Below are 25,523 nucleotides of genomic sequence, written 5' to 3'. Positions count from 1 at the left end.
ACTCTAGCATGTTTTTCTTGAAATTTCTCTTTGAGAAATTGGTAGGTCAGGAATGGAAACAACAGAACACTCCTATTACTTGTGAGGAACATGTATCTCACTAACATTTATGCATGAAGTATTTTACTAACCCTTTGATGCGTCTCTGTCTGGAAATAATAAAATAGATTCAGCCCTTCCTTTATTGAACAATATAACAAAATGTAACTAGACTTACAAGAAGATTTTATGATAATCAAACTTATGTTTTTACTTTACTTGAATATATTTAACCGTGATTCTTTTGTCTTTCAATGATCCTAGCAAATTTTAAAATTAATTGCTTCATCAGTGTTCAGCCTTACTTAAATTGAAGACAAGGGAATCTTTGCTATTTAATCTAGCAGAGCTAAAAAAAAGGTCCATTGATAAGGAATATCTAATTGAAAAATACACACATATATCCTATAATAAACAACACTCACCCACACATATAATTTGATATACATCCCTTAATATAGATTATTAAAACCAAATGTTTGAATCTATTAAAGTATGTCAACACACACACACAGATAAAATAAACTCTGTACGCAATTCAAAGTACTTAGTAAGCAGCTGGTGAAAATTATCTCTGCATATTGGGATCAGATATGATTCAGTATTTGTTTATTCTTATTTTTTTTCTGTTTACTGCATGTCTTTTTTTGTTCTATAAAAATAATTTGATAAAAGTTGTTGAAATTCAAGTCAGTCTGGATTTTAAAAAAGGAAGTGCTGACATGCATAAATTTGTCCCTATAAAAACAAAAAACAGCAAACAAACAAACCCCCCTCCCTGCTAGCATTCCAGTTCATGAGTAAAACTTATACTGCATAACCTTTCTCAAGTACCTCCTGCTTTAATAGGGACTTCTGTTTCCTAGCTGGACATTAGTCTCTTACCCAATATCCTTTTTCTTTCCTTCCTTTCATGTTTCCACTTTTGACCCACAATAGGACATTTTTATTGTTGCAGTAGGCAGAATCGCAAGTAGTCAATCACATTAGGATGAGTAGATGCCAGATTTATCTTGGTATAATAAAGAAGTAGGTGAACGAAACATTTCAGTTGAATGAACAAATGGAACATGAATTTAGCCAGACCAAAGAAGGCTTCCAGTAGCTATCAAGAAGGTCTTGGAGTTCATTTGGGGTATTTTGAAATAAGGAGCCCTTAATTAGGATTAGGGCTATCAGTCAATTGCAGTTAACTTACACGATTACAGCAAAAACAAATTAATGCATTGCTTTTTAAAATCACGTTAATTGCGCACATCGTTTTAACCAGTGGAGCAGACCAGCTCTGGACCAGCTGGAACCTGTACACACAACCCTGGCTCCATGCCTGCTCCAGGCTCACCTGCCCATGCTGAGCAGCAGCAGCAGTGGTGGCCAGGCAGAAGATGCTGATTGGCACAGGGGAAAAGCGTCTCCTCTCCCTCACTGCAGTGCTGGGCCTTTCTTGCTGCAGCCGCTCATAACTGACACCTGGGCTGTCCTGCAGCATCTCTCCGCTGCCATCACCACCACCTCTGGGCCACCCAGCGGTGCAGTGGTGGCAGGGCAGCCTGTGTTTGGGCTCCGGGAGGCTGCAGCAAAAAGGTCTTGGCAGCAGTGAGGGGGACGGGCTGCTTTTCCTTTGCACTGAGTAGCAGCTTCTGCCTGGCCATCACTGCTGCCACTGCTCAGAGTGGTTGGGTGAGTCTGGAGCAGGCGTGGGGTGGGCCAGGGTTGGGGTTGTTCGCACAGGTTCCAGCTGGTCCACTCTGGCCTGAGTGAGTCCAGAGTGGGTGTGGGGCAAATTAGGGTTGGGGCATTGGGCTGTGCACTGTTGGTGGTGGCAGAGAGGAGCTGCTGGGTGCACAGGCTCTGGGCTGTTGTGTGGTGGGGATGCTGACTATTGTTTAGCCATGCAATTAAAATTGTGATTAATTGCAACTATTTTTTTTAAATCTCGCCATTGCAATTTAATCATTTGTCAGCCCTAATTAGACATACTACTGATTGATGCATAGATTCATAGATTCTAGAGTCAGAAGGGACCTCAGTGGGCCATCTAGTCCAACCCCCTACCCCTGGCAGGCAAGCAAAGGGTCACCAAAACTGGGATCATATGATCCCAGCCATGTGCCTGTCTAGTCTCCTCTTGAAGACCCCCAAGGATGGGGCGAGTACCATCTTCCTTAGAAGCCCATTGCAGAGCCTGGCAACCCTGACCATGAAGAATTTTTTTCTAATGTCCAGTCTAAACCTACTCTTCAGTAGCTTATGGCCATTGTTCCTTGTAGTTCTAGGGGGTGCCCTGGTAAACAGATCATTGCCTACTTCTGAATTTATACACTTCCACAAGGTCCCCTCTCAGCCTTCTTTTGGAGAGATTGAAGAGGTTAAGGTCCCTTAGCCTTTCCTCCTAAGGCCTTCTCTGTAGGCCTCTAATCAGATGAGTAGCTCTTCTTTGGACCCTCTCTAGGTTGTCTGAATCCCACTTGAACTGCGGCATCTAGAACTGGACACAGTACTTCAGCTGTGGCCTGACCAGTGCCACATAGAGAGGGAAAATCACCTCCCTGGACCTGTTTGTGAAGCACCTACGGATGCACAACAAGGCGTGACTGGCTCTGCCAACTACTTCATCACATTGACAACTCATGTTCATCCTTGAAACAACAGTGACTCCAAGATCTCTTTCTGCCTCAGTGGTGCTGAGTAGGTTGCCCCCCAGCTCATAGGTATGGTGGAAGTTCTTTCTCCCTAGATGTAGCATCTTGCACTTGTCTTATTGAATTGCATCCTGCTGCTCTCTGCCCACTTCCCCAGCCTGTCGAGGTCAGCCTGGATCTGGTTCCTCTCCAGGGTGTTAGCTTCACCCCATATTTTTATGTCATCCGTGAACTCGGACAGGGTGCTTCCTTCCCCTTTATCCAGATCACTGATGAAGATGTTGAACAGTACCAACTCCAGAACTGAGCCCTGAGGGACTCCACTGCACACATCTTTCCAGGTTGACACTGACCCATCCATCACCACTCTCTGAGTGTGACCCTTGAGCCAGCTTGCTACCCAGTCTACAATATAGTTATCCAAGGCAAATCTCCTCAGCTTATTTATAAGGATGGTATAGGATACCATGTCAAAGGCCTTCTTGAAGTCCAGATAGATAACATTCATCTTGACTCCTGTATCTAAACATTTGGGGGCCTTGTTGTAAAAAGAAACTAGGTTAGTCAGGCAGGACCTGCCTGTTATAAACTCATGTTGGTTACCCCTCCACATCATATTAGTCAGCGGGCTCCCACAGATGTATTCCTTGATAATTTTTTCAAGGATTTTCCCAGGGATAGAGGTAAAGCTGACTGGTCTATAGTTTCCCGGATCTTCCTTCCTCCCCTTCTTAAAGATTGGGATGACTTTGGCTCTCTTCCAATCCTCTGGGACCTGACCCAAGCACCATGAGTGCTCATATATCCTTGCTAGTGGTTCTGCTATGACACTCGTTAATTCCTTCATTACCCGTGGGTGGAGTCCCTCTGGTCCTGGTGATTTGAACATGTCCAGTCCCTCCAAGTGTCCTTTTACCATGTCAGCACTGACCGTTGGTCAGCTGAGGTTCCCCTTGTTGGTGTCTGTGATGCATGTTGAGGATTGCTGTTACTTACAAAGGAAATGACCTGGAAAGAGCTGATAATGCAACTTTTCTATCTGAGTCCACAAACAAATCCCAGCAGAAGAGCCACTCATCTGATTAGAGGCCTACAGGGAAGGCCTTATGAGGAAAGGCTAAGGGACCTTAGCCTCTTCAACCTTTCCAAAAGAAAGCTGAGAGGGGACCTTGTGGCAGCTTACAAATTCATAAGGGGAGAGAAACATGAAGTAGGCAATGATCTGTTTGCTCCAGAATTTAGCACTGGCCAGAGGCAGCAGTAACTACAGTAGAAAAATTGCAGTAGAAGGGAGTGAGAAAATTCTACTTCTAAGGAGAAAGGCCCAGTCCATGAGCGAAGAAGATGGCACCATGTGCCTCACACAAAAAGGTCAGCAAAATTAATGGGGATTCTAATTAATCAGCATAGTGGTTTCCAGAACAATCTGCACTGAAGCATCTTCAATAATACTGGACATGATGCCCAGCACTTCTGACCACTGTGATAGCACATGAGGAATGCGTTGTGAAGACATCATTAATGGACAAGTCATGCAAGTAACTCCTTGACTATGGAAGATACTGTCTCAGAATCTGCAACTCCCAATAACAGTGGCTCCTTGTGAGTAATGCCAATGCCCAGAACTGTACACAGTGTGGAACAAAAAGTACTCAAATGATCTATATTGGGCTAATGTAAATATAGACAATGTGAACACGAAGACTGGAAATCAATACACGGACCTTGATAGCCATGATCTTCTGTAAGCATTGTTGAACTTAATTAAACAAGCTTAAATTGAATTGGAGTATAAAGCACACTACATTGGATCTAAGTAAGGCAAGCTTAACTGGCAGGATAGAGGAGGGAATTAGCAAAAAATGAAACAGCAGTTACGTGGGTAGAAAATTCTGTTTCTAGATTTTATATGGCTGGTCCTGTCCTGTCATGCTCTGTGGGAATCCTTTAAAAATTGGTTAGATGAGCTGGATGGGAATATTTCTGCTGTGGAATTCAGTGAATGGCCTGCATCAGTTTCATGTATTAAAATTATTTAAACATAATAATATATAGAGAGTATAAAATCAGCCTGAGCACCAGACTGAAGGAAGTGAATTACTGACTGTTTGCTAAAATTCAGGATTTATTTGGAAATCTCTCTGGAGAGGTCATGTTTACAAAATCTGATTTTTCTCAGCCCAGAGGAGATATGGTATGAATATGGTATTACCACTATATTTAAAGAAATTCCATGCTTTGAACGTGAGACTGTTTAGGTATGAAAGATTACAACATGGCATAGTCAATGCACTTACAGTTTTCCAAATAATGTCTCAGGAGTTCCATGAGTTAAAAAAAAATCTGCTATTTGCTTGTCAAATGGATGGATGACAAACACTCATAGGAACCCAAGATAAGTCCTTACAACTTCAGAAAAGATTGTACAACTACAAAGGCAGCACTAGTGTTTAAAATTTTTGCTTCTTCCAGACCCAGCAAAGTATTTGCAGCAAAGTATAAATGCAGAAAAGATAGCTATCTTATGAATAAAGATGCCAGGCACTGAAAAAAATTGCATAACAACACCAACATTTTTCAGAGTTTTAGCCATTATGATTATTTATATTTATTAAAAATTCTAGGAGCTCCTGAAATTTTCGACCAGAAATGTAGGCAATAGACAAACACATGGAAAATAATGTCTTAAAGACCTTGCAATGTAACTTATAGCAATGCTAAACCATCCTGAATTACCTGACAAGGAAATAGGAAAAAACTAAGTACCAATAGGCCCTTATCATTGGGCCCAGGAAAATATTGAGGATATGGGCTCTTTGTTCCTGGATGTATCCTGAAGACTGATGAATCATATGAAGAACAGGTCAAGAAACGCTTCCTATAGTGATTCTAGGAGCAAAAGACAGAGAGCTCTTGAGCAACCCTCTTCAGATGCTTTGAACAGCAGAATTTAGCACTGGCCAAAGGCAGCAGTAACTACAGTAGAAAAATTGCAGAAGAAGGGAGAAAGACACTCAGATATCCCTACAACTGGAACTGAATAAGTGTTGAGACTAAGGGTGCCTACAGACATTCAGGGGAGGTGATCTAACTCATGGTGCTTTACACAAAGTGCCATGAGTTAGAGTCCTTCCCCACCTCCTCCCCAACCCAATAGATGTTCACCTATTGGATCAGGGTGGCTTGAGCTTGCCTGCACCAGCCCTGGCCAGCAGAAGGAGGTGCTCCATCAGCCTCCCAGGAAGCTGCTGAACTGCCTTTCTTCCCAGCCTTGCCCCACCCCAGCTATAGCTGTAGCAAAGCCAAGCCAGCAGCTGTGTGTTGCCCCTGTCAAGAGGCTTGAGGAGGGTATGGGAGAAAGAGCATCCCCCAACCTTGTCTCTCCCCAGCCAGAGTAGATAGGGGGGCCAGCAAGCTGAGGGGGCTTTGTTACACACTGCCTTTCCCCCATCTCTGGCCAGGGCAAAGCCCAGCTAGCAGCTTCATGCTTTCCTCTCTCCCTCTCCCCATCCCCCTAAGGCATGGGGAGGAACTACTTTCTGTGACTGCTCCAGGGGTGGGGCTTATCTACTGCCCACACCAGCCCAGCCCAGCCCTGCAAAGGTGTGTGTGAACAATTAACCTGAACAGAAGTTCCCTTGAGATGCTCTGCTCTAGAGTGCTTTCAGCTAATAGCTGATTTATCAAGAGTTATTTTTTTCATGTGATTTACCATTTTAAAAGCACTCTGCAGCTGTGAACATGTGTTATGTCATGGCTGTAGAATCAGGGACCAGATCACATGAAAAATGTAACTTGTCTAAGCATCCTAAATGACCCTCCTGAAGAACCTGTGAGGGTTCTTGAAAGAGCTAATCTATAATTCCATATTCCCTTTGATTGTCTGTGAGAGAAACTATCACAATGGGCTGCCCTCTTTCTGTCAGCTCCAAGCTGGGCATGTTAATCAAGAAATGTATTTTGGCAGCATAGTCCATTCAGTCTCTACTTGGCTGTCAAGACTGTGAACACTATGCCCTTTCCATGGGAGGGCAACTGCCTCTCCTGACAGCCTCTCCTCCCCATATAACCAATTCCATGGCTGATACGAATTTTAGTAGAACATGGGGTAGACTTGCACTTTATAAACTAATCAAAGTGTGTGTGTGTATTAGGGCTGTGCAAAACAGGCCATATTCAATTTGGATTCAGATTTGGCCCAAATTGGGGACAGTGATTCAATTTGTTGATTCAGATCACTGTCCCACATTTGATTTGGCTGAATCTGAAGATTCAATGCTGATTTGGAGAATCAGCAATTCAGCCATAGAGACAGCTTTAAGTGTTTTTTCTGCATACCTCAAGGTACCAGGTTTGGGTTGTGAACATTGAGATGCTGGGGTGAATGCAGCATCCCACAGGAGTGCAGGGGGCCTGCCCTGCATGCTTGGTGGTGAACCCAGAAATGGACTGGAAGTACTTCTGGTCCACTTCTGGGTCCACTGGGAAGCACGTGGCCCCCACTGTGGCCCCCTGGGTTGGCAATCAACCACAGGGGGACCCCGTATGCCCCCCCAGACCCAGGAGGCACCAGTCACTGAGCTCGAGGGGCATGTGGAACCCCCTGCACGCTCTCCAGCAGACCCAGACGTGGACCAGAAGTGCTTCTGGTCCACTTCCAGGCCTGCTGCCAAGTGCACTGGGGAGCCCCCCACACTCCTGTGGGACGCTTCATCCACCCCAGCATCATAGCATTGATGAGCTGCCTGGTACCTTGAGGTATGTAGAAAAAAACATTTAAAAGTGTGTCTATGTCTGAATCACCGAATCTCTCCAAATCCATTTGGAGGGTTTCAATTTGTTTCAAAAAGATCATAGGGTCTCCTGATTTGATCTGTATTGGGCTGAATCTCTGCCGAATTGAATCAGGGACTGAAGCTTCGCACAGCCCTAGTGTGTATACAGACTAATGCAGCTAACTATGTCTGTATACATGTGAATTCGACTCATGGAGCAAGAGGGAATGGCTTGAAGGAGAAGGCATTGTGCCAGATTTCTACCCCCACTCCTAGATGCACCAAGGCTTCTGCAGTTGTTTCTTTTCTGTGTTTTGGATTGTGTTTTTACATGTTACTTGTTACGGAAACTTTGTCTGGTCTATGGTATTCAACATTTGACATTTCTGTGTAAACTGTTTAATGCATCTGCTAATGGAGAATGCAAAGTCCATCCTACTAATTAGTTTATGTTAGGAACAGTTTAATGGATCTTCTTGGACAGATTTGAAAGTAATTATACCCTTAGTGTACTTGCTGATCTCATTTACCATTTGCCAGTTAACTAAGAGCTGAGACTGCTGATACATGCTCAGATTTTCAAACTATTCCACTGTGGCTATGAAAGCTGTTTTTAGCCTTTACTAGTTTAATGTTATGAGAAAGCAATCTAGTAAATATCAAGGCTGCTTGCAGACATTAAAAAAACAAAACAAAAACCCTGCGCTTTACTGGAAAAGGCAGCACGTTACTTCGATCCAGCTCTGCAGCATCTCTAAAGGTCGGGTGCTTCAGTGGGACTTTCTGGTGCTTTAAGCTAAAGTTGATTCAATCAGCTATTAGATAAAAGCACCCAAAAAGCCCCACTAAAGTGCCCAATCTTTACAGGTGTTGGGTGATCTGGGTTAAAGTAACACACTGCCTATTTTGGGCATGTGCGGGGCTGGGCACAGGCGCGCACCAAATTTAAAGTGCCGTTTTCTGGTGTGTTTCTTTTTTAAAGTCTGCAAGCATGCCAAGTGATTTAAGAGTCTGTAAAAAGCCACCAAAACTCAAGCTCCTATGTCAGTTAGGGCTAGTGCCTAAAATAGACAAAATCAATCAATCAATCAATCAGTCAGTCACTCACGTTGTGCCTAAAATCACTAGGTGCTTTCTTTTTTAACCTCAAAGTTCCCAAAATAGCTGAAGTTCTACTTCTGCATGTGCATAGAATTGCCTCAGTACCTCCTGGATACCTGACTCCTGCCTAAGCTGAAAGTAATGTGATCCAGTAAGGTGAGGTGGAAGGGTCCAAATCCCTTGAGAGACCTGCTTCAGTTGGCATTCTCAGAGAAGTCCTAGCAGACACCAGTGGGACTGGGCCCCCTTGTGAAAGGCAGTTGTAGCTTTTTTTTTTGTTAACTTCAAGTTAGAAGGAGGAGGTAATGGTAGCATCTACCTTTCACATAGAATGCTATCAGTTAAACCACTCACCTAGAGAGTGGAGAACCAGGGTCAATGTCCTCCTCAGCCTGAGGGTGTTCAAACACACATCTCTCATCTTTTTGGAGAGTCCCCTAACCACCAGCCTAGAAGCTAGAGTTGATACAAAACTCTCCACCCATTCTGTAGAAAGTGGCCACTATGCTGCAAGAGTGACCAAAGTCATGGGACCAGAAAGGGTAAGATGGACCATGACTTCGTAACCTGATAATTAAGGCACTCAGCTGGATGGAGTCCTTGGTTCTGATCCTATCATTGTCTCTGTATTTTATCTAACATAAAACTCAAGAACCATGATTGAGAAACAAGTCTAAGCTTCCTAAATCCAAGTTCACCACATTAACCATAAAATAACCCGCTATTATTAACAAGGGCAAGATGAAAGAATAGTGTTAAAGCAGAATCCCTAAAAGTTTTCTCTGAAAAATCGGAATGATCATACATAAATTATGTGAGAGAAATGAGAAACACTGGGTGTGTCTACACACGTGCTGGACTGCTTAAGCAAGTACGAAATGACTGCACAGTAATCAACATGACTGCACAGGCTAGACATCACACAGGTCTTTTCCAATGCTACTGTGCAGTAGTATCAGCATCACTGTTCATGCCAAATGATGCTACATTGCTACAGCAACAAGCTATGGCAACATAGCTTATTGCTACGGTGATGTAACATCTCATATAGATGTGTGCACTGGGTAAAGCATTTTATTTAAAAAGACTGATTTAGGCATTGTCACTTCAAGTCAGGGTTTCTTACATTGTTGTTGTTTGTCCTTCAGATTCAAAGATGACCATGACATCACTGGTTTGTTTGGTTTCTGTAAGTGCGTGAGTAGCTGATCAGGCCCATTTGTGTTTTGAACTGTCTGTGGCACTGTGACTGGGGAAGGTCTATTGGGCACTCAAAGCTTCAGTGCCTAAGGTGGATAATCCTGCTACTTGTCTGTCATGGCTTGATGGTTTTAAGAACAGTGTGGGAGGTTCCTCTGGAGATTGAATATCGTTTCACCCTCACACTTGCAATAGCAAGTGACCTGGGGCTCTGTGTCCCCTACACCCCGTCCACTCGGCAATCAAAATACAGCTGTGGGATAAACCAGGATTGGACTCTGCATGGTTATGACATAGTCTCTCACACCCCTACAGGTGTTAAAATAACTCTCCCTCCTCTCCCTCTTCCCTAGATCAGTGTCTGGCATAACAAACTAAAGCTTCTCTGCTTTTGCTGTCTCCTTTAAAGGGGAAAGTCTGTTATTACCAGCCTTTCTTGCTGGGTTTCCTTGGGTTATACCGGGTACTCTCTCCCAGGTCAACCCTATCTTTGTGTTCAATGAATTCTCCAAAAGAACAGAAGACTGAAACTCAAAGTACCCTGGTGTCTGGCAAGGCGACACATGAGGTCTTGGATTTACGTATCCAACATCCTGCAGTGGGGCTCACTCCAGTGGTGGGTCCCACCAATTGCCCTCAAGGGCTCTGCTGCCAGTTGCTCCTGACCCTGCCCCATGCCAGCTTGTGTGGGCTCTGGCATCCTTTACAAGGTCTGGTGGGTCTGCAGGGATGCTCCCTGCAGCCTGTGCTGCCTCTGCTCTTGTGCTGGTGTTCAGGGCTTGCCAGTGCCCCGGACACCTTTTTATGATGTCACAGACAGCACCTCCTTCCACATGCAGGGAGAGCATACTTTTAAAGTGTGCTGGAGATGCCACTGCAGGAAAGGTAAACAGCCCTTCAGCCCATGCTCGGCTTTGCTCCCCCTCCAGTCCAGGTTCATCAGAGGGAAACCCCACTACTCCCAGGATCCCTGGGAGCCATGTCACCCAGCGTGGTGACAGGCACACTGAGCAAAGAATGCCACTCTGGGTTGCTTGATCAACAGCAGACATGCTGCTCTTGTGAGATTTACATTGTTTGTGCTTCTGCTCTGCCTCAGCCATTTTCCTCTGCTCATAGGATTTGTTATAGTAAGTATTGAAATAACCTTCAGAATTCTTTCCTGTAATAGGTACACACACACACACAAAAATTATTACCTTATTTTAGTTATCCTTGTTTTTTGTATCTTTCAGGGTTTCCTTTCAACCAGTTCCTGTTCCCTAACAAGCACATTGCTCTTGAATTAAATAGATGGGGTCTGAAATGAATCTAATAGGACATTCCCAGCTATCTGCTCCTGATGGGTTTTCACTTTCTGAAGGTCCTCATTTATTTGGTAAGTAATAGGTTAGCTTAAAACATGCCCATCTACATCCACATCTAATCCACACACATGTATATGTATTGTGTCCAGTAAAATGAAGATACATATATTGCGTTTATTTGAATACAAGATGATGCTACCTATAAGATGATTCCCCAATAATTAGATTTCATATATGGAAAATGTATAAATTTGTTATAGTTTTTCAGGTATAGTATTTAATTATTGGAGTTTTGCCTTGAATTTGTCCCCCTCCCACTGTTGCAGTAGGAAAAATAAATATGGGGGGATCAGGTAGCTGCTCTGTTCTCTGTCCCTCCAACATCTTCCTCCTGCAGCCCTGTCTCCCCCTCCTTACTGTCAGACTCTGCTCTCCCTGAGCACATGGAGGTGAGATATACATTTGAAAATACTGACCTTGAAATAAACATGCCTGTAGTAATTTAGTTCATCCAGTATTGATGCATTTTATCTTTTTTTGAAACTACTGCAAATTTTAGCACAGGTACTCCAAAAATACACTTTTAAGTAGAACTTTAGCACCTACTTACTTATAGTATAAACCATACATGATATTAGTCTAAAGTAAAAAAGCTCATGATTTGCCATATAGTTCATTGGGCTGGGCCCCAGCAGAGTCAACAGTATTTGAAGCCATGGTGACCCCACAGCTCAGAACTGCTCAGTAGGTATGTATATTATAGATATCACCCCTAAAGGATCTATGTGCAAATTAGACCCCCAGTCATGATTGGAACTGGGTATTTTTGTCATGAGTCCTGGGATTCTGCAGAGTTAGATGCAGATGAGGTACAGGGCAAATTAGTCTGGATCCACCTTATGGAGGACAGGGCCACACTAATCAGGTGTGACAAGCTGAGAGAGGGGGTCACAAAGGGATTCTGGGTGAATTGTTTGGGGCTGCATTTGCTGATGTTTGCCAGAGATTTAAGGCTAATCAAGAAGCAGGAATAATGGGGAAGAAAGGCACAGTTCAGCTGTGGGAGTGAAGAGGAAATAAAAATGTATTCAGTGTAGTGGCTCACCATGGCAAATTACCATGATTTTAAAAAAGCTAACACTGAGGGGGACTGAGCACAATGGGCACTACCATGTATTTTATTCAGATGGGATGCCCTAACCTATCTTTGTTGTAGTTCCCATCAGCCAGTGGGAAGATTTTAGCTTTATACCCACTTTATGGAAATGGGAGACTCCGGAGTGCTGAGGAATTGGCAGAGGTCATTGCAGGACCTCTGGCACAGCTTTATGAGCACTCATGGTGCTCTGGCAAGGTGCCAAAGGCCTGGAAAAGGGCCAGTGTGGTCCCCATTTTCAAAAAAGGTAGGAAAGAGGACCCAGGAAACTATAGGCCCATTAGTCTTACCTCAGTCCTGGGGAAGCTCTTTGAGAAAATTATCCAGGAGCACATCTGCAAGGAATCAGCAGGGGAGATTATGCTTAGGGGCAATCAACATGGGTTCATTAGAGGCAGGTTCTGTCAGACCAACCTGGTGGCCTTCTACAACCAGGCCACAAAAGTCTTGGATGCAGGTGTTGTGGTGGATGTAGTCTTTCTGGACTTTAGGAAGGCTTTTGATACTGTCTCTCACCCCATCCTTATTAAAAAATTAGGTGATTCTGATGTCGATGCCTACACAGTCAGGTGGGTCACAAATTGGCTGGAGGGCCGTGCCCAGAGAGTGGTGGTGGATGGGTCATTTTCGACCTGGAGGGACATGGGCAGTGGGGTTCCCCAGGGCTCAGTCCTCGGGCCCACACTGTTCAATGTCTTCATTGGTGACTTGGACGAGGGAGTGAAAAGCACCTTTTTCAAGTTTGCAGATGACACTAAGATGTGGGGGGAAGTGAGCACACTAGAAGAGAGGGACAGGCTACAACTAGATCTGGACAGGTTACCAAGGTAGGCAGATGAGAATAGGATGGATTTCAATACTGACAAGTGCAGGATGACCAGTGGGGTCCCTCAGGGCTCTGTCCTAGGGCCCTTACTTTTTAACATCTTCATTGATGATGTAGACCCTGGTGTCAGAAGTGGGCTGGCCAAGTTCACGGACGACACCAAACTCTGGGGTAAAGCATCCACACCTGAGGACAGGAGGGTGATCCAGGCAGATCATGACAGGCTCAGGAAATGGGCGGATGAGAACCTGATGGTGTTTAAGACCAAAAAATGCAAGGTTCTCCACCTTGGGAGGAAAAACCTGCAGCATGCTTATAGGCTTGGCAGTGCTATGCTGGTTAGCACTACAGATGAAAGGGACTTGGGGGTCATGATTGACTGCAAGATGAACATGAGCCTTCAATGTGATGCTGCAGCTAGTAAAGTGAGCAAAATGCTGGCTTGCATTCATAGATGCTTCTCAAGCAAATCTCAGGACATCATTTTCCCATTGTACTTGGCCTTGGTGAGGCTGCAGCTGGAGTACTGCATCTAGTTTTGGGCTCCACAATTCAAAAAGGATGTGGAGAAGCTTGAGAGAGTGCAGAGGAGAGCCACGGGCATGATCAGAGGTCAGGATAACAGACCTTATGACGAGAGGCTGAGAGCCATGGGACTCTTCAGCCTGGAAAAGCGCAGGCTCAGGGGGACCTCGTGGCCACCTGTAAGTTTATTAGAGGTGTTCACCAGGATCTGGGGGAATGCCTGTTCACCAGAGCGCCCCAAGGGATAACAAGGTCGAATGGTCACAAACTCCTCTGCGACCATTTCAGGCTGGACATAAGGAAGAACTTCTTTACTGTCCAAGCCCCCGAGGTTTGGAATAGACTGCTGCTGGAGGTGGTTCAAGCACCCATTTTGAATGCCTTCAAGACACTTTTGGATGTTTATCTTGCTGGGATCCTATGATCCCTGCTGACTTCTTGCCTCTGGGCAGGGGGCTGGACTCAATGATACTCCGTGGTCCCTTCCAGCCCGAATGTCTATGAAATTTATGAAAAGTGTTGCACCTGGGGAAGAAGAATGAGCAGCATACCTGCAGGCTGGGTAATTCCCTTCTTGTCAGCACAGAGTCCAAAAAAGATCTTGGAGTCCCTATTGATTCCAAGACAAACATGGGCCGCCAATGTGGGGATGCGGTCAGGAAGGCTAACCACACCTTGTCATGCATCCATAGATACATCACTAGCAGGTCCAAAGAGGTGATCTTCCCCCTCTATGCGACATTGGTCAGGCCGCAGCTGGAGTACTGTATCCAGTTCTGGGTGCTGCACTTCAGGAGGTATGTGGATAGCATTGAGAGAGTCCAGAGGAGGGCCACTCGCATGATCAGGGGGCAGCAGGGTAGGCCGTAGGAGGAGAAGTTACGGGGCCTGAATCTGTTCAGCCTCCACAAAAGAAGGCCGAGAGGTGATGTGGTGGCTGCCTATAAATTACCCAAGGGAGATCAGTAGGCAACGGGAGAGTCCCTGTTCCCCTGAGCACTACCAGAAGTAACAAGGAACAACAGTCATAAGTTGACTGAGAATAGATTCAGGCTAGACATCAGGAAGCACTACTTCACAGTCAGGGCAGCTAGGAGCTGGAACCAAATTCCAAGGGAAGTGGTGCTCACTTCTACCCTGGGGGTCTTCAAAAGGAGGGTAGGGAGACACCTAGCCAGGGTCGTTTGACCTCAGCATCCTTTCCTGCCCATGGCAGGGGGTTGGACTTGATGATCTGCTTAGGTCCCTTCCGACCCTACCAACTATGAACTCCCTGGCTTACTCCTGTGGCCATATGAAACTCAGGGGCATCCAAATCCCAAGCCTCTAGGCTTGAGTCTGCACATAGGATTTCTGCTGAATGATTTGGAAGCATCTGAAGCCCCAGGTGAGAGTGGAGGATGTAATAGTAGTAGAGCCACATACGATTTTTGAAAGACTAACAGATTTTGAATTGATTTGGATGATTTAACTTGGAACATGAAAAAATGTCTTTAAAAATAATTATAATAAAATCAACCTTTCATCTAAGATTAAATGTAGCATACTTTTGGCACTATGGGGAGGGTGTCACAGCTGGCGCTGGTTCTCCTGGTGATGTCATAATATTGCAGTACTTGTAGGCCTGGTGCCAGTTCCCTGTGAAGGGAACACCAACCCAATTTTTTAAGTGATATATAGACACAGACATACAATTTCCCATCATTGTGTTTGCCCTGTATGCCTTGCATGGACCATGAGTTTTATAGCCTTGCTCATTGTTCACTTAATTTAATCAACTTCATAATTGGCTTCCATTATTGAGCACATAGCATATTATGGGGTCTGTATTGTTACATATCATAATGTTTTACTTATTCCTGTTACCATTATCAATTACAAAGTTTGCATTTTTATTATATCATTCTGATGCCATGATAAATCATTCGTCATGTATGTGTATAATTAAGAAATGATCTGCATGTAAGTCATTTAAGTCAGGCTGAGCTGACATGATTTTTTTAGTCAATTTGTAACTAAATCATACTATAAAATATGCATATTGCATTATTATATGCATTTATGATCATACTTTCATGTGGTATTCAAACCATTACTCTATTTTTATTGACACCATTAAAAACTCTGCTATTAACTTTAGTGCACAATAAAAGTTATAATGTGGCAGCAACTTTCTACATAGCTAAGGGTCCACTGAATTTTTCCACTCACAAATATGGGCTTGTTAATGAGTGAAGAATACGCTCTCAATATTTTATGAGTTCATGGAAGATTTCTTATATTATATGTATTACTCAGACATAAGATAATAATGAATCTGTTTCCCCCTCTTGTGATACTCATATCACTCCTTGGCTAAGTGGAGGACATATCCAGGCCCTTAAAAGTTGAACAAAATAAAAGTCAATTTCTGTGTCTTGAGAAATTCTGCCATTAAAAAGAAATCCAAATAAGGGAGTGTGTGTGTGTAAGAGAGAGAGATGGAAAGGAGGAGGGAAGGAGCGTTCCAGGGAAACTTAAAACATTTCAATTTTGTTTTTCTGAGAGAAAATGGAGCAGCTGGTTTCTCTGACTCCCAGGGACTCCTCATACTGTCCCTATTCCTAGGGACTTCCTGGACTGTTCTCAGAAGTCAGGGCTGAAGAAAGGCCTAGAGTCAAGGGAGTTCTCTGCTCTGGAGTAGGTTTTTTGGACGCTTTGAAATTTCTGGCTCTAGCTAGCCCTTCCAGGTTTCCTGCCATTGAACAGGGAGCCTGGAAGTCATGGGAACTTTTTCTTGGACTGTGGCTCTTAGGGATTCCAGGCTACCTGGTGCAGAGCTGGGAGCCTAGACAAGTGACACTTTACCTTGTGGCCCTGTGAGCTGAATGAATGGCTCAAGGTTGGTCCTGAGATGTATCCTACATAGGACTGGCATGCAGGGTTGGTCCACAGATGCTATCCAGTGTGTTGGCCTGGCCTCGCATGCTAGATCCAGGTGCAGCCCAACTCTGTGTGTCAGCCTGGCCTCATGCACTGGCTTGGCCCTGAGTATGAGCCTGTGTCATCCAACCCCTGGAGTTCCCTGGAGGTCTGGAAATTTGATGGTGGGAGAGCAGTGGCATTATTAATTGCTGTGGCTCTGCAAGTCAGGGCAATTAATACTGCCACCATTCCCTCAGTGCCAAAATTCCAGACATATGAGGAACCCTATTGGCTGAATGACACAGCCCCATAGGCCAGATTTGTCCCACTTGGCTGGAGGTTGAGCACCACTGGCCTAGAGCATGAAGCCCCCCTTGCTAGTGCTGCAGTTCTAGGATTCTTGAGTTTGCAGTCAGGGGGTGGGGTAGGGAAAGGTGGTCCTTGACACTGGGATAGTCAGTATGGTGGGGCTGCCCTGGACTCTGGAAGTCCCAGGATTCTTAGCTGCATGCAAGGATAGGTGGCAGGAAATTAGAACGATCTCTGTGCTTTAGTGCAATTTTTCTGAAAAACATTTTGTTCTCAGTGAATTGGCATTTTCCTATAGAGAAGCATGTTGGAAACTCTGGACTAAGTCAGTTTCCCAGTGGTAAGAAACTAGTGGCATAAAATCTGGGGATTCTTTAAATGTAGTTCACTGTCTATACCCATACAATGGTCCTGAAGTAAGAAGGTCAACAGTGAGTGGGTCAATCTTTTCTTCCAGGAAGTGGGTATTATTGGTATTTCTGATGTTGGGTCTTGTAGTTGTGTGCAAGGATATTCAGTGGTGATTCTGAGGAATCCTTAGGTGAATGGTTGCTTGAGAGGCACCTTCCATTTCTGTGTTCCTATCACAACCCAATAGCAATGCCTAGTTACTTGGGAGCAGCTCTGGTACAAGAATTTGACTCCAGCTAGTGCCCATAGCATAGGAGAAATCTTCCTGCTGCTTACACATCTTCCTACCTTTCTCAGTTACCTCTACCTGGAGGCTTGGCTAACCTCAAACCAATAATATATATCTTCCTAAGAATCCAAACTTCCCTGTATCCAAAGAAAATAAATCTCAAAAGACTATGTATCAGCTTCACCTGGTGACACCTGTCTAACAATAATAACGGGAAAGAACCATCTTGATAATCTATTCAATTCCCTTCATTAATTCTTTTTATCATAATTATACAGATTATATTGGTACCTAGAAACCGTGAACAAGAGAGGAGATCTGTTGCTCTATACAGTGTGCAGTCCTTGTAACAAGAGTTAGGATTGATAGGGCCTTCAGTTGTAGTCTCTCTCATGCAGGAAGACTACCGTGCCTGTGTTGAAATCAGTCAGGTCAACATGGCTCTGCAAAGGCTCAAAAGTGTGTCTGGGCATGAGGAATTGCAGGATTGGGATCTAAACAGAAAAGCTAGACAAAGGTGGGGGTATCATTGTTGTTACTATCCCTATTCACAAATGAGGAACTGAGGTGTAGAGAGATTATGATTTAACCAAAGTCCTAAAAAATGGATTGAATTTGACATTTTGTTATGTGCAAAATCTAGTACAACAGAGCCCCAATTCAAATAAGAATGTTTGGGTAATAGAAAAAAACCAAGTATTAGGCAACTCATTTAGAACTCGAATTAGAAAGGGTTCCTTTCCTGGCGTGCCCCTGTCAACTGTCCCTCATTTTGGACTGTGCCAAACAGTCTAGTCCCAAATCTAACTGTATTTTTCATCATTTTAATTTCCCTTTGCTTTAACTGTTCTAAATTATTTTAGAAATAATAAGATACTTTATACTAATGAAAGTTACTCGGGCTAAACCTATGACACTAACAGCTTTTACATTTCTTGCATAAACAATTTTTATGTCCCTAAATTGACATTTGTCTGCATTATGTGTATATTTGGGCCTTGGCAGGTTGAGATTTAAGTACATAAGGAGATTAGAAGGCAGCATTGCTCTTTAACAGACATCTACATCAATTATTTTTTACATGGGAGCCCTCATATTGCAACTATGGTTAGCTGGAAGTAAGGAGCTCTAAAGTTTCAGATATTGTTTTCCATATAGAATACACTCCATCCTCAAAAATCTGAACACTTAAAACTGCCCTTAAAATATATTACTTTTCCTTGTAGTTCTTTGTTTATCTGGAAGGCATTGTTAAAACTATGAAGCCAGACCTAAGTGCACTTTAATTCTTCATGTTGGAGTCTATTTCTTTATTAAAGAATTGCTGCCAATTGTGTCCTGCTTAGGTTGTGAAGATGGTCACCATGGTAATCTCAAGTCAACTTTATTTATCAGCATTCAGGATGTGTAATTGAAAGAGTATCCTCAGGACAGATAATTTCAACTTTCCGTAATTGAAACCTTGAAATTGTTATTTTAACAATATATTTCTAGTGCAAAACATCTGTACCAGTAAAGAATTATTTAATCTCTCACTTTTTAAGTGGGATTTTGTTTACAAAGTTATAAACTCCTGAAGAGAGGGGCACAGAATAACCTTGAACATTAGAAGGAACCATTTCTTAATTTATTTCTTTATTATCCTGTCTTCTGAACAGAAAATTCCACTTAGTACCTTTACTGAAAATAACCAGATGCCTTAGTACATGTTTGTGTCAAGAGGGTCTTATTAAAAGAATTCAATAAACAAATACTCCCCATCTACAGCACATCACTATAAGGAAATAAGGATGGTTTACCAAGAGAGTTCTTCTGTTCTACTCCTGCCTCCTCCCGCAAAGATTTGATAGTTGTCTCAGATACAGGACAGCGCCCTATCCTTGAGTAGGGGCATTCTTGACTGGCTTAGAAAGATGAGTTTTTTCTTTACTGGCTAAACCTTATTTTTTTTTTTTTTTTTTTACCTTAATGTTGACTTGAATGAAGCCAATTTTGTAAAGCAATGAGGACGTAGCTAGCGTTTTGTTATAAAATGATCCATTATAACCGAAATCATATGCTTAATTTACAAGTGAAATGTTGGATCAGTGAAACCTATGGGAGTTTTACCATATATTTCAATGACTCCAGGATTTTATCTTATATATTTTTAGAACCATATACTAAAGCTACTTGGAATTCAGTTTCACAAAGGATTTAGAGATTTTGAAATTTGCTTTTCTTTAAAATCAGCAGTAAAATTCTCTACAAAAATGTTTATAATGTATTGTATCTATTGAAACGTTTGACAAAATCCAAATGTTACCTTTCTGACATGTTTAATTCTAATATAATAAAGGGCTTAGTCCGCCTGTCTGTCTGTCCATAATGCTCTTGCCGCACACTGATTGGTTACTGAAACAACCAACCAGAGCGCTCCAAGAGAAGTAAATCATTTCTTGGTGCTTCCATAAATATCATACATAACTATCATGTAGAAATAGAGGGAAATGTACTGCAGTATTTTCTTGTCTACAGAAAGTAGTGTTTTCTAGTGGACGCAATAACAAACACTTCAAAAAGTTTTTCCAGTCTGTCACGGGGGCAATCAGGTGAAAGAGCCCCAAACCGTACCCTGGAGACCCCTAGGGCGCAGACCATGCACAAAAGAAAAAAAATAACACAAGAAAAATTCTTACCTGCAGCAGGACCCATGGCACAGCTGGAATGAAGGAGGGAACCCATGCAGTTTGTAAGCTGCGCCTTTATTCAGCTGAAGCCGGCCAGTGACATCATTGGCAATCACCAGCCGGTGGAAATAAAAAGGACCATCGGTGAAGGCTGGGGAAGAGAGGGGGAGAGAGAGTCAGTGAAGATTTTCAGCGCCAACGATGGCAGACATATTCAGAAGGAGAGAGAGCCAGCAGAGGCTCTCTATACCAGCAACAACCAGCATGCTTGGGAGGAGGGAGAGCCAGTGGAAGCTCTCTGCACTGACAAAGGCTAGTGTGCCCGGGAAGCAAGAGAGCCAGAGGAGGCTCTCTACACTGGCAGAGACTGGTGTGAGGACCAAAAGAGGAAGCTCATCAGGGCAGTAGTGGGCTCAACAGCAGCTCACAGCACAAGCAGTGGCCAACCAGACTAGAAAAGACCGTAGGGCGCTGGAAGCAGAACGCCTCTGACGAAGTCGGGGGAGAGCAATTCTGTAAGCTGCATTCAACAGCTCAGGGGAGTAATGGCTCAGGAAGAGAAGCTGTTGCCACCCCTGGCCAGATGATGGGTCATCTCCCAGAGAGGTCCCAGGTACCAGGAGCAGGATACTGACTAGCAGGGATGAGGACGAAGAGATTTTTGGAGACAGTAACGAGGAGGCACTACCATATCTTAGCAGTAGGGCTGGGGAGGAAACCAGACTGACCCTCCCCATCTCGTAATTTTGTTTCAGTCTTTTTTTGCTTTGCCCCCTTTTGGAGGGGTTGCATGGTGGGATAAACAATGCCAGGAGACTAAGTCCCCTAGCCAAAAAAGCAGTCCCGGTTAAAGGAAGAGAGTGCAGAATAGTGGTGTTGGCAGGGAAGCTCCTTTCCATCCTTCCTTTTTTTTCTGTTTTGGTAGCTGTTTGATCTTTCAGGTCCTGGCTTGAGGCAGCTTAGGGCAGGAGGTGACCCAGCTTAGGCCAGATAGTGGATCAGTTGAGCCACCACAGGAGAAAGAGCTTGGGACGCAAGGCTCAAGAGAACACTGGGGTCCAGAGCACCACAGCATCGGAGGAACCACTGACAAGATCCAGTGACCCATCAAAGATTGGCATGAGGCTGGGGTGGAGCCCCATGGGCGGCCACCTAGCAGACTACCCACCGCTGAGGAGCCCCTGGCAGTTTGCCCTCCCACTGAAATTGCATTCACAGTTGTGGCAGGTGAGTCTGGGGGTGGCGATATAGGTGATAAGCATCTACCTCATGGTTTCCAAGAAACCTCAGGACGTCCATTATCGACTGTCTGGGCCAAGGCTGCATGCAAACGGCTCTTCAAGGCCAGGCAGTCACACAGTCCTTTTTAAGTCAACAGTGGGCAAATCTATATATCATCCTATGGCAATGTAGTGATGTGCTACATTGCTGTATGGTGCACTATGGCAATGTAGCGATCACGTGGCTCCACACAATTGCTAGCTTTGTCACCATAGCAGCACACTCCCTGCTTATAGCGTGCTGCCATGGCAGTGTAGCAGGGAAATTTAAGAGTGTACTGCTGGTACGGCACAGTACGGGTGGTTACTGCATTGTATATTAGTACTTCCAAAAGGAAGTACTAAACCACAGTGCAGTAACAAGGTCACTATATGGCAACATGTAGATGTGCCCAGTATTTCCCAAATGCTCCACCAGTGAGAGCAACCTGCCAAAGCAAATAAGTAGGAAATTAGTCTGATATGTTTTACAGGGAGTTGGATTTGCAGTGGAGATCCCAACTGCAGGGTGTGCAGGTCCAGTGCTAAGTTACTTTTGGACAATAGAGGTAATTTAGTTTATGAAATTACCCCAATGTAGGACATAGTTAGCAAATGTGGATATATGAAATTCCTGGAACCCAATATTTTCTCCACCTGGTATTCCAGGCCCTTTTTAAAAAGGCTTTGTAGAATGTTTTCCATGAATTTTAAAAGTCAATTCCTTGCATATCATCTTGAACATATGCACACTGGTAGATAATATAAAACTGCTGTTGAGATATTAGATGAATAAGAATGCTTTGAATATGCAGATCATTACAACTTTTTTATTAATCTGCATGATGTCAAGACTGCATGCAGAATTGTGTACATATCACAGAGGATGTAGTTTTTACAGAAACTTAGAATTATACAACTGATTTAAATAGACATATTCTTGTATTTGGTCTGCTGTGGAATTAACATTAATTTCAAGTAGTATCTCTCGGAAGTATTATATAACAAACATGGGAACTGACAAAGTATGTCAGGTTCAGTGTAAATGTTACAAATTGGGGAAGGGGAGATGAAGGGAAGAGGACTTTTGAGGAGCTACTCTTTATGAGAGCCCCAGTGGTATGGATTGTGAGATACAAATAAACAATGAAAAAGAAACCGGTGCATTTAATCATGACTTAGAAATTAGATATTGTTAAACTAAAAGAAAATGCTATCTAACTGTTGTCTCAGTTACACAGTAACTAGGATGAATTGAAGAGACTGGCTTCCCTATATTTCATTAGAAAAAAGCTAAGATCAAGTGTCAAAATCTGTTTGACAGCAAAAAGATCAGAAGATTTAGTAGCTAAGTATTTATAACCAGCACCAACTGGCAAACAATGCAACATCTGGCCTTTTCATCAAAGCAGAAATGATAAATAGGCAAGCAATAGGCTGCCTAATCAAAAGGAAACAAAGCAATGACAAATAAAATAGAACATTAATAATAGATCATAATTATGGGGATCACATGACCTGGCAGAACAGCTGAATGAAGTTCTAAAGTAATGAGTAAAACTCAAAGAATCTAAAAGATGTGAATGAACAGGCTTATGTGGAACAAGGGGTTATCATAAAACAGAACAAAGAGAAAACTCCTCAGACACTCCGTTCCCTCTAGAAAGATTTTTTCACTGTAAATTCTGTATACGTTGTAAAATACTAATGGGAACTGCACACTTTGGGAGCCACATGCCACAACCTTTTACTACCAGGAATAGAGGTTACTACTCTGAGTTCGCCTGTTGGCCAAAAATTGACTGAAACTCCTGATTTTTGTCTCAGTAAGGACTGCTGTTTGTGGAACGCATTGCTTCAACCAGCCAGAATGGACCTCCCATAATTGTTGAATGGTTAATCTATTGGTAGAATAACCTAAACAATAATAAATCTTTCTTCTAATGATCTAATTTATTTCTAATAAATATTAGTGAAAATGAATTGCAGACTTATCAAGGAGGGGCTATGGGAAAAAGCCCCAATTGAATGCAATCCTCTCAGAGAAAGATACTGCATTTTTGTCAGGTACAGGTATATTTCTGTTGTGACTATGCATTGCTATTGTCTCAAACACTTACAAACAGGCTTCACTGTAATTAAGTTAATCAGTAAACTATATAACCTCTGGCCTGTGTCACTCCTTTGCTAGTCTTAAAGGAAGTTCTAGTTATGAGGAAAGCCACAGGACGTTAATGCAACAGGTCTGGGGTAGTTCAGTTCATATGTACTCACTAGACGAAAAGGAAGAGAAACCCACTTGGATAGTGTGAATTTTTCAGGAATTGTCACAGAAATGGCCAGACCGAAGACTGCTAAAGGTAGGTTATTGTTCAAGCTCATGTTTGGTCTATCAGACAACAGGTATGTTTTATTTAACGCTATGAACCAATCAGTTTGGTGCTAGAAGCCAGGCATTTACATGCTTGAGAGCAGTTTCTTTAACAGTCAAAATAATTACCTATCCTGTGTTTCCTAGATCAATTTACTTCTTGTTCTTTTTAGCATAAAAGCCACTTTCTCACATGGATATTCTGTATTGTTATCTTTATTAGCAGCAGGCTCAAGGCCTTTAGCTTTCATTTGCTTGATCTTTTTTATTCTTGGTTTTATATTGACAAAACCCTATTGTTTGTGCTAAAATGTAATATCCCTTTGGCTTCTGTTATAGTGCAGCTGCAAATGCATCATTTTATACCCAGATATATTTTAAACATAATACTGAAAATAAAGGATTCAATTTTCAAAAAATATTCTATGGTGGCCTACTTCTGATAGTGAAGTTTATTTTGATTTTACTGGAATTAGAGACAGCAAATGACCTGGCTAAGCAGAAGGAACGTAAGCAAAGTTTTGAAATAATGAGAAAATCCTGAAGGAATTTAAAGGATGGTACCAAGTATTTGTCTCTCTGTTTGTTTTTTAATAATCCCACCCAAAATATTCACAGCCACAGTTTGGGGAGAGAAGAGGAAAATCTTTCAGCAAATCTCACCTGCAAATTATATTGTGAAGTAATATTCACAAAATAAGGGCCAGATGCAGCAGGTAAAATTTACCTCCAGTAACGCTGGTAAAGTTGGAGACATTTTGTGATATTTGTCTAAATTGTTTTTGCAAAGCATAACCCCGAAGTGTCCAGCTGTAAGTGATATTATATTAGTTTACATTCCATTGATCCTCTCTTGGAATTTATTACATAAAAATGCAAGAAAATACCAAGCATATAGGAATATAAAACATTTATGGAATATAACAGACCTGCTTATGGATCCCACTTTCACTGTTTTATTCTCTTTTAACTCTCTTGACCTCTGTGGAATAATCTGCTTTTTTGTGGTATGAGATCAGAATCTGGATTATACATTGATATATTGATAAAGCCTTATGTGTATTTTTGATGGCAAGATGAGACCAGTTTTCTCTTTTTATAAGAAAATAGTTTTTTGAGACTCAGAAAGCTTTGTAATGTGTAACTTACTGACCACAAGTTGCTTTTACCATGTAATTAAGGACACTGATGTATGCTGAGTGCCTCCTTCAGTATACTGAATGATGGAAATTGAATCAATTTTATGGGATCAATATAAATGTTTAATTCCAGGAATTTCAAAACATTTTATTTGAGCTCGGCCTTTTGTAAAAAACCCAACTTTTTATTGTTCTTTTGGTTAAAAAGAAAATCATTTCAAATTGAAAACTACAGTTTTCATTCAAAATGCTAAAAAGAAACTGAAGTTTTGTAGAATTTTAAAAACATTCAGTTGGGAGATTTGATGAAACATCAGATTTTAAGGACAGCTTTGGTTTTGACAAAACGACATTTTCTGGGGGAAAAAAGATCGCTCGAAAATTCCCAGCTCTATTTATTTATATGAGAAGCCCCACCAGTTTGCTATAAATTATTTTTAATCTGATTTTTTTAAGGCAGTACAGACCAATTTGGCAATCTGATTTCTTTTTAACTTATACCAATACCTGAGCCCTTAAACTAAAATCAACTAAGTACAGGATTTTGCACCAATTTAACTAAAATGGCTTAATATAATACCTTAGGTCAAATTTTCTTGTCTAGGCAAAATTTATTGTAAATGTGTTTGAAAATCAAAGTCAGCCCTTCATCACCTTGTTG

The 25,523-nt window shown here is 42.5% G+C and overlaps 1 protein-coding gene and 1 long non-coding RNA gene across 4 annotated transcripts in view; one reads left to right on the top strand and one right to left on the bottom strand.

The window, feature by feature from the left end:
- The window catches only part of LOC149866045 (uncharacterized), a 96,537-nt gene that overhangs the window by 19,187 nt on the left and 51,827 nt on the right, over positions 1 to 25,523 (bottom strand). The window contains exon 2 of the long non-coding RNA XR_016441824.1: positions 20,103 to 20,244. This is a non-coding gene — a long non-coding RNA (uncharacterized LOC149866045). The remainder of the gene's footprint in view (positions 1 to 20,102; positions 20,245 to 25,523) is intronic.
- The window catches only part of NR1H4 (nuclear receptor subfamily 1 group H member 4), a 76,843-nt gene that overhangs the window by 1,702 nt on the left and 49,618 nt on the right, over positions 1 to 25,523 (top strand). For 2 of the 3 annotated variants that reach the window (XM_090042837.1, XM_090042836.1), the window contains exon 2: positions 10,993 to 11,135. In XM_090042837.1, the coding sequence (XP_089898963.1) occupies positions 11,051 to 11,135 (85 nt within the window). In that variant the 5' untranslated portion in view covers positions 10,993 to 11,050. Of the gene's footprint in view, positions 1 to 10,992; positions 11,136 to 23,582; positions 23,713 to 25,523 lie in introns of those variants that run through there. The other variant, XM_090042838.1, reaches the window with a different exon arrangement.

The sequence above is a fragment of the Crocodylus siamensis genome, chromosome 4, assembly GCF_052110815.1.
Source record: "Crocodylus siamensis isolate JL-2025a chromosome 4, ASM5211081v1, whole genome shotgun sequence".
Lineage (NCBI taxonomy): Eukaryota > Metazoa > Chordata > Crocodylia > Crocodylidae > Crocodylus > Crocodylus siamensis.
The sequence above is the reverse complement of the archived record's forward strand: the minus strand, read 5'-3'. Positions and strand labels throughout refer to the sequence as shown.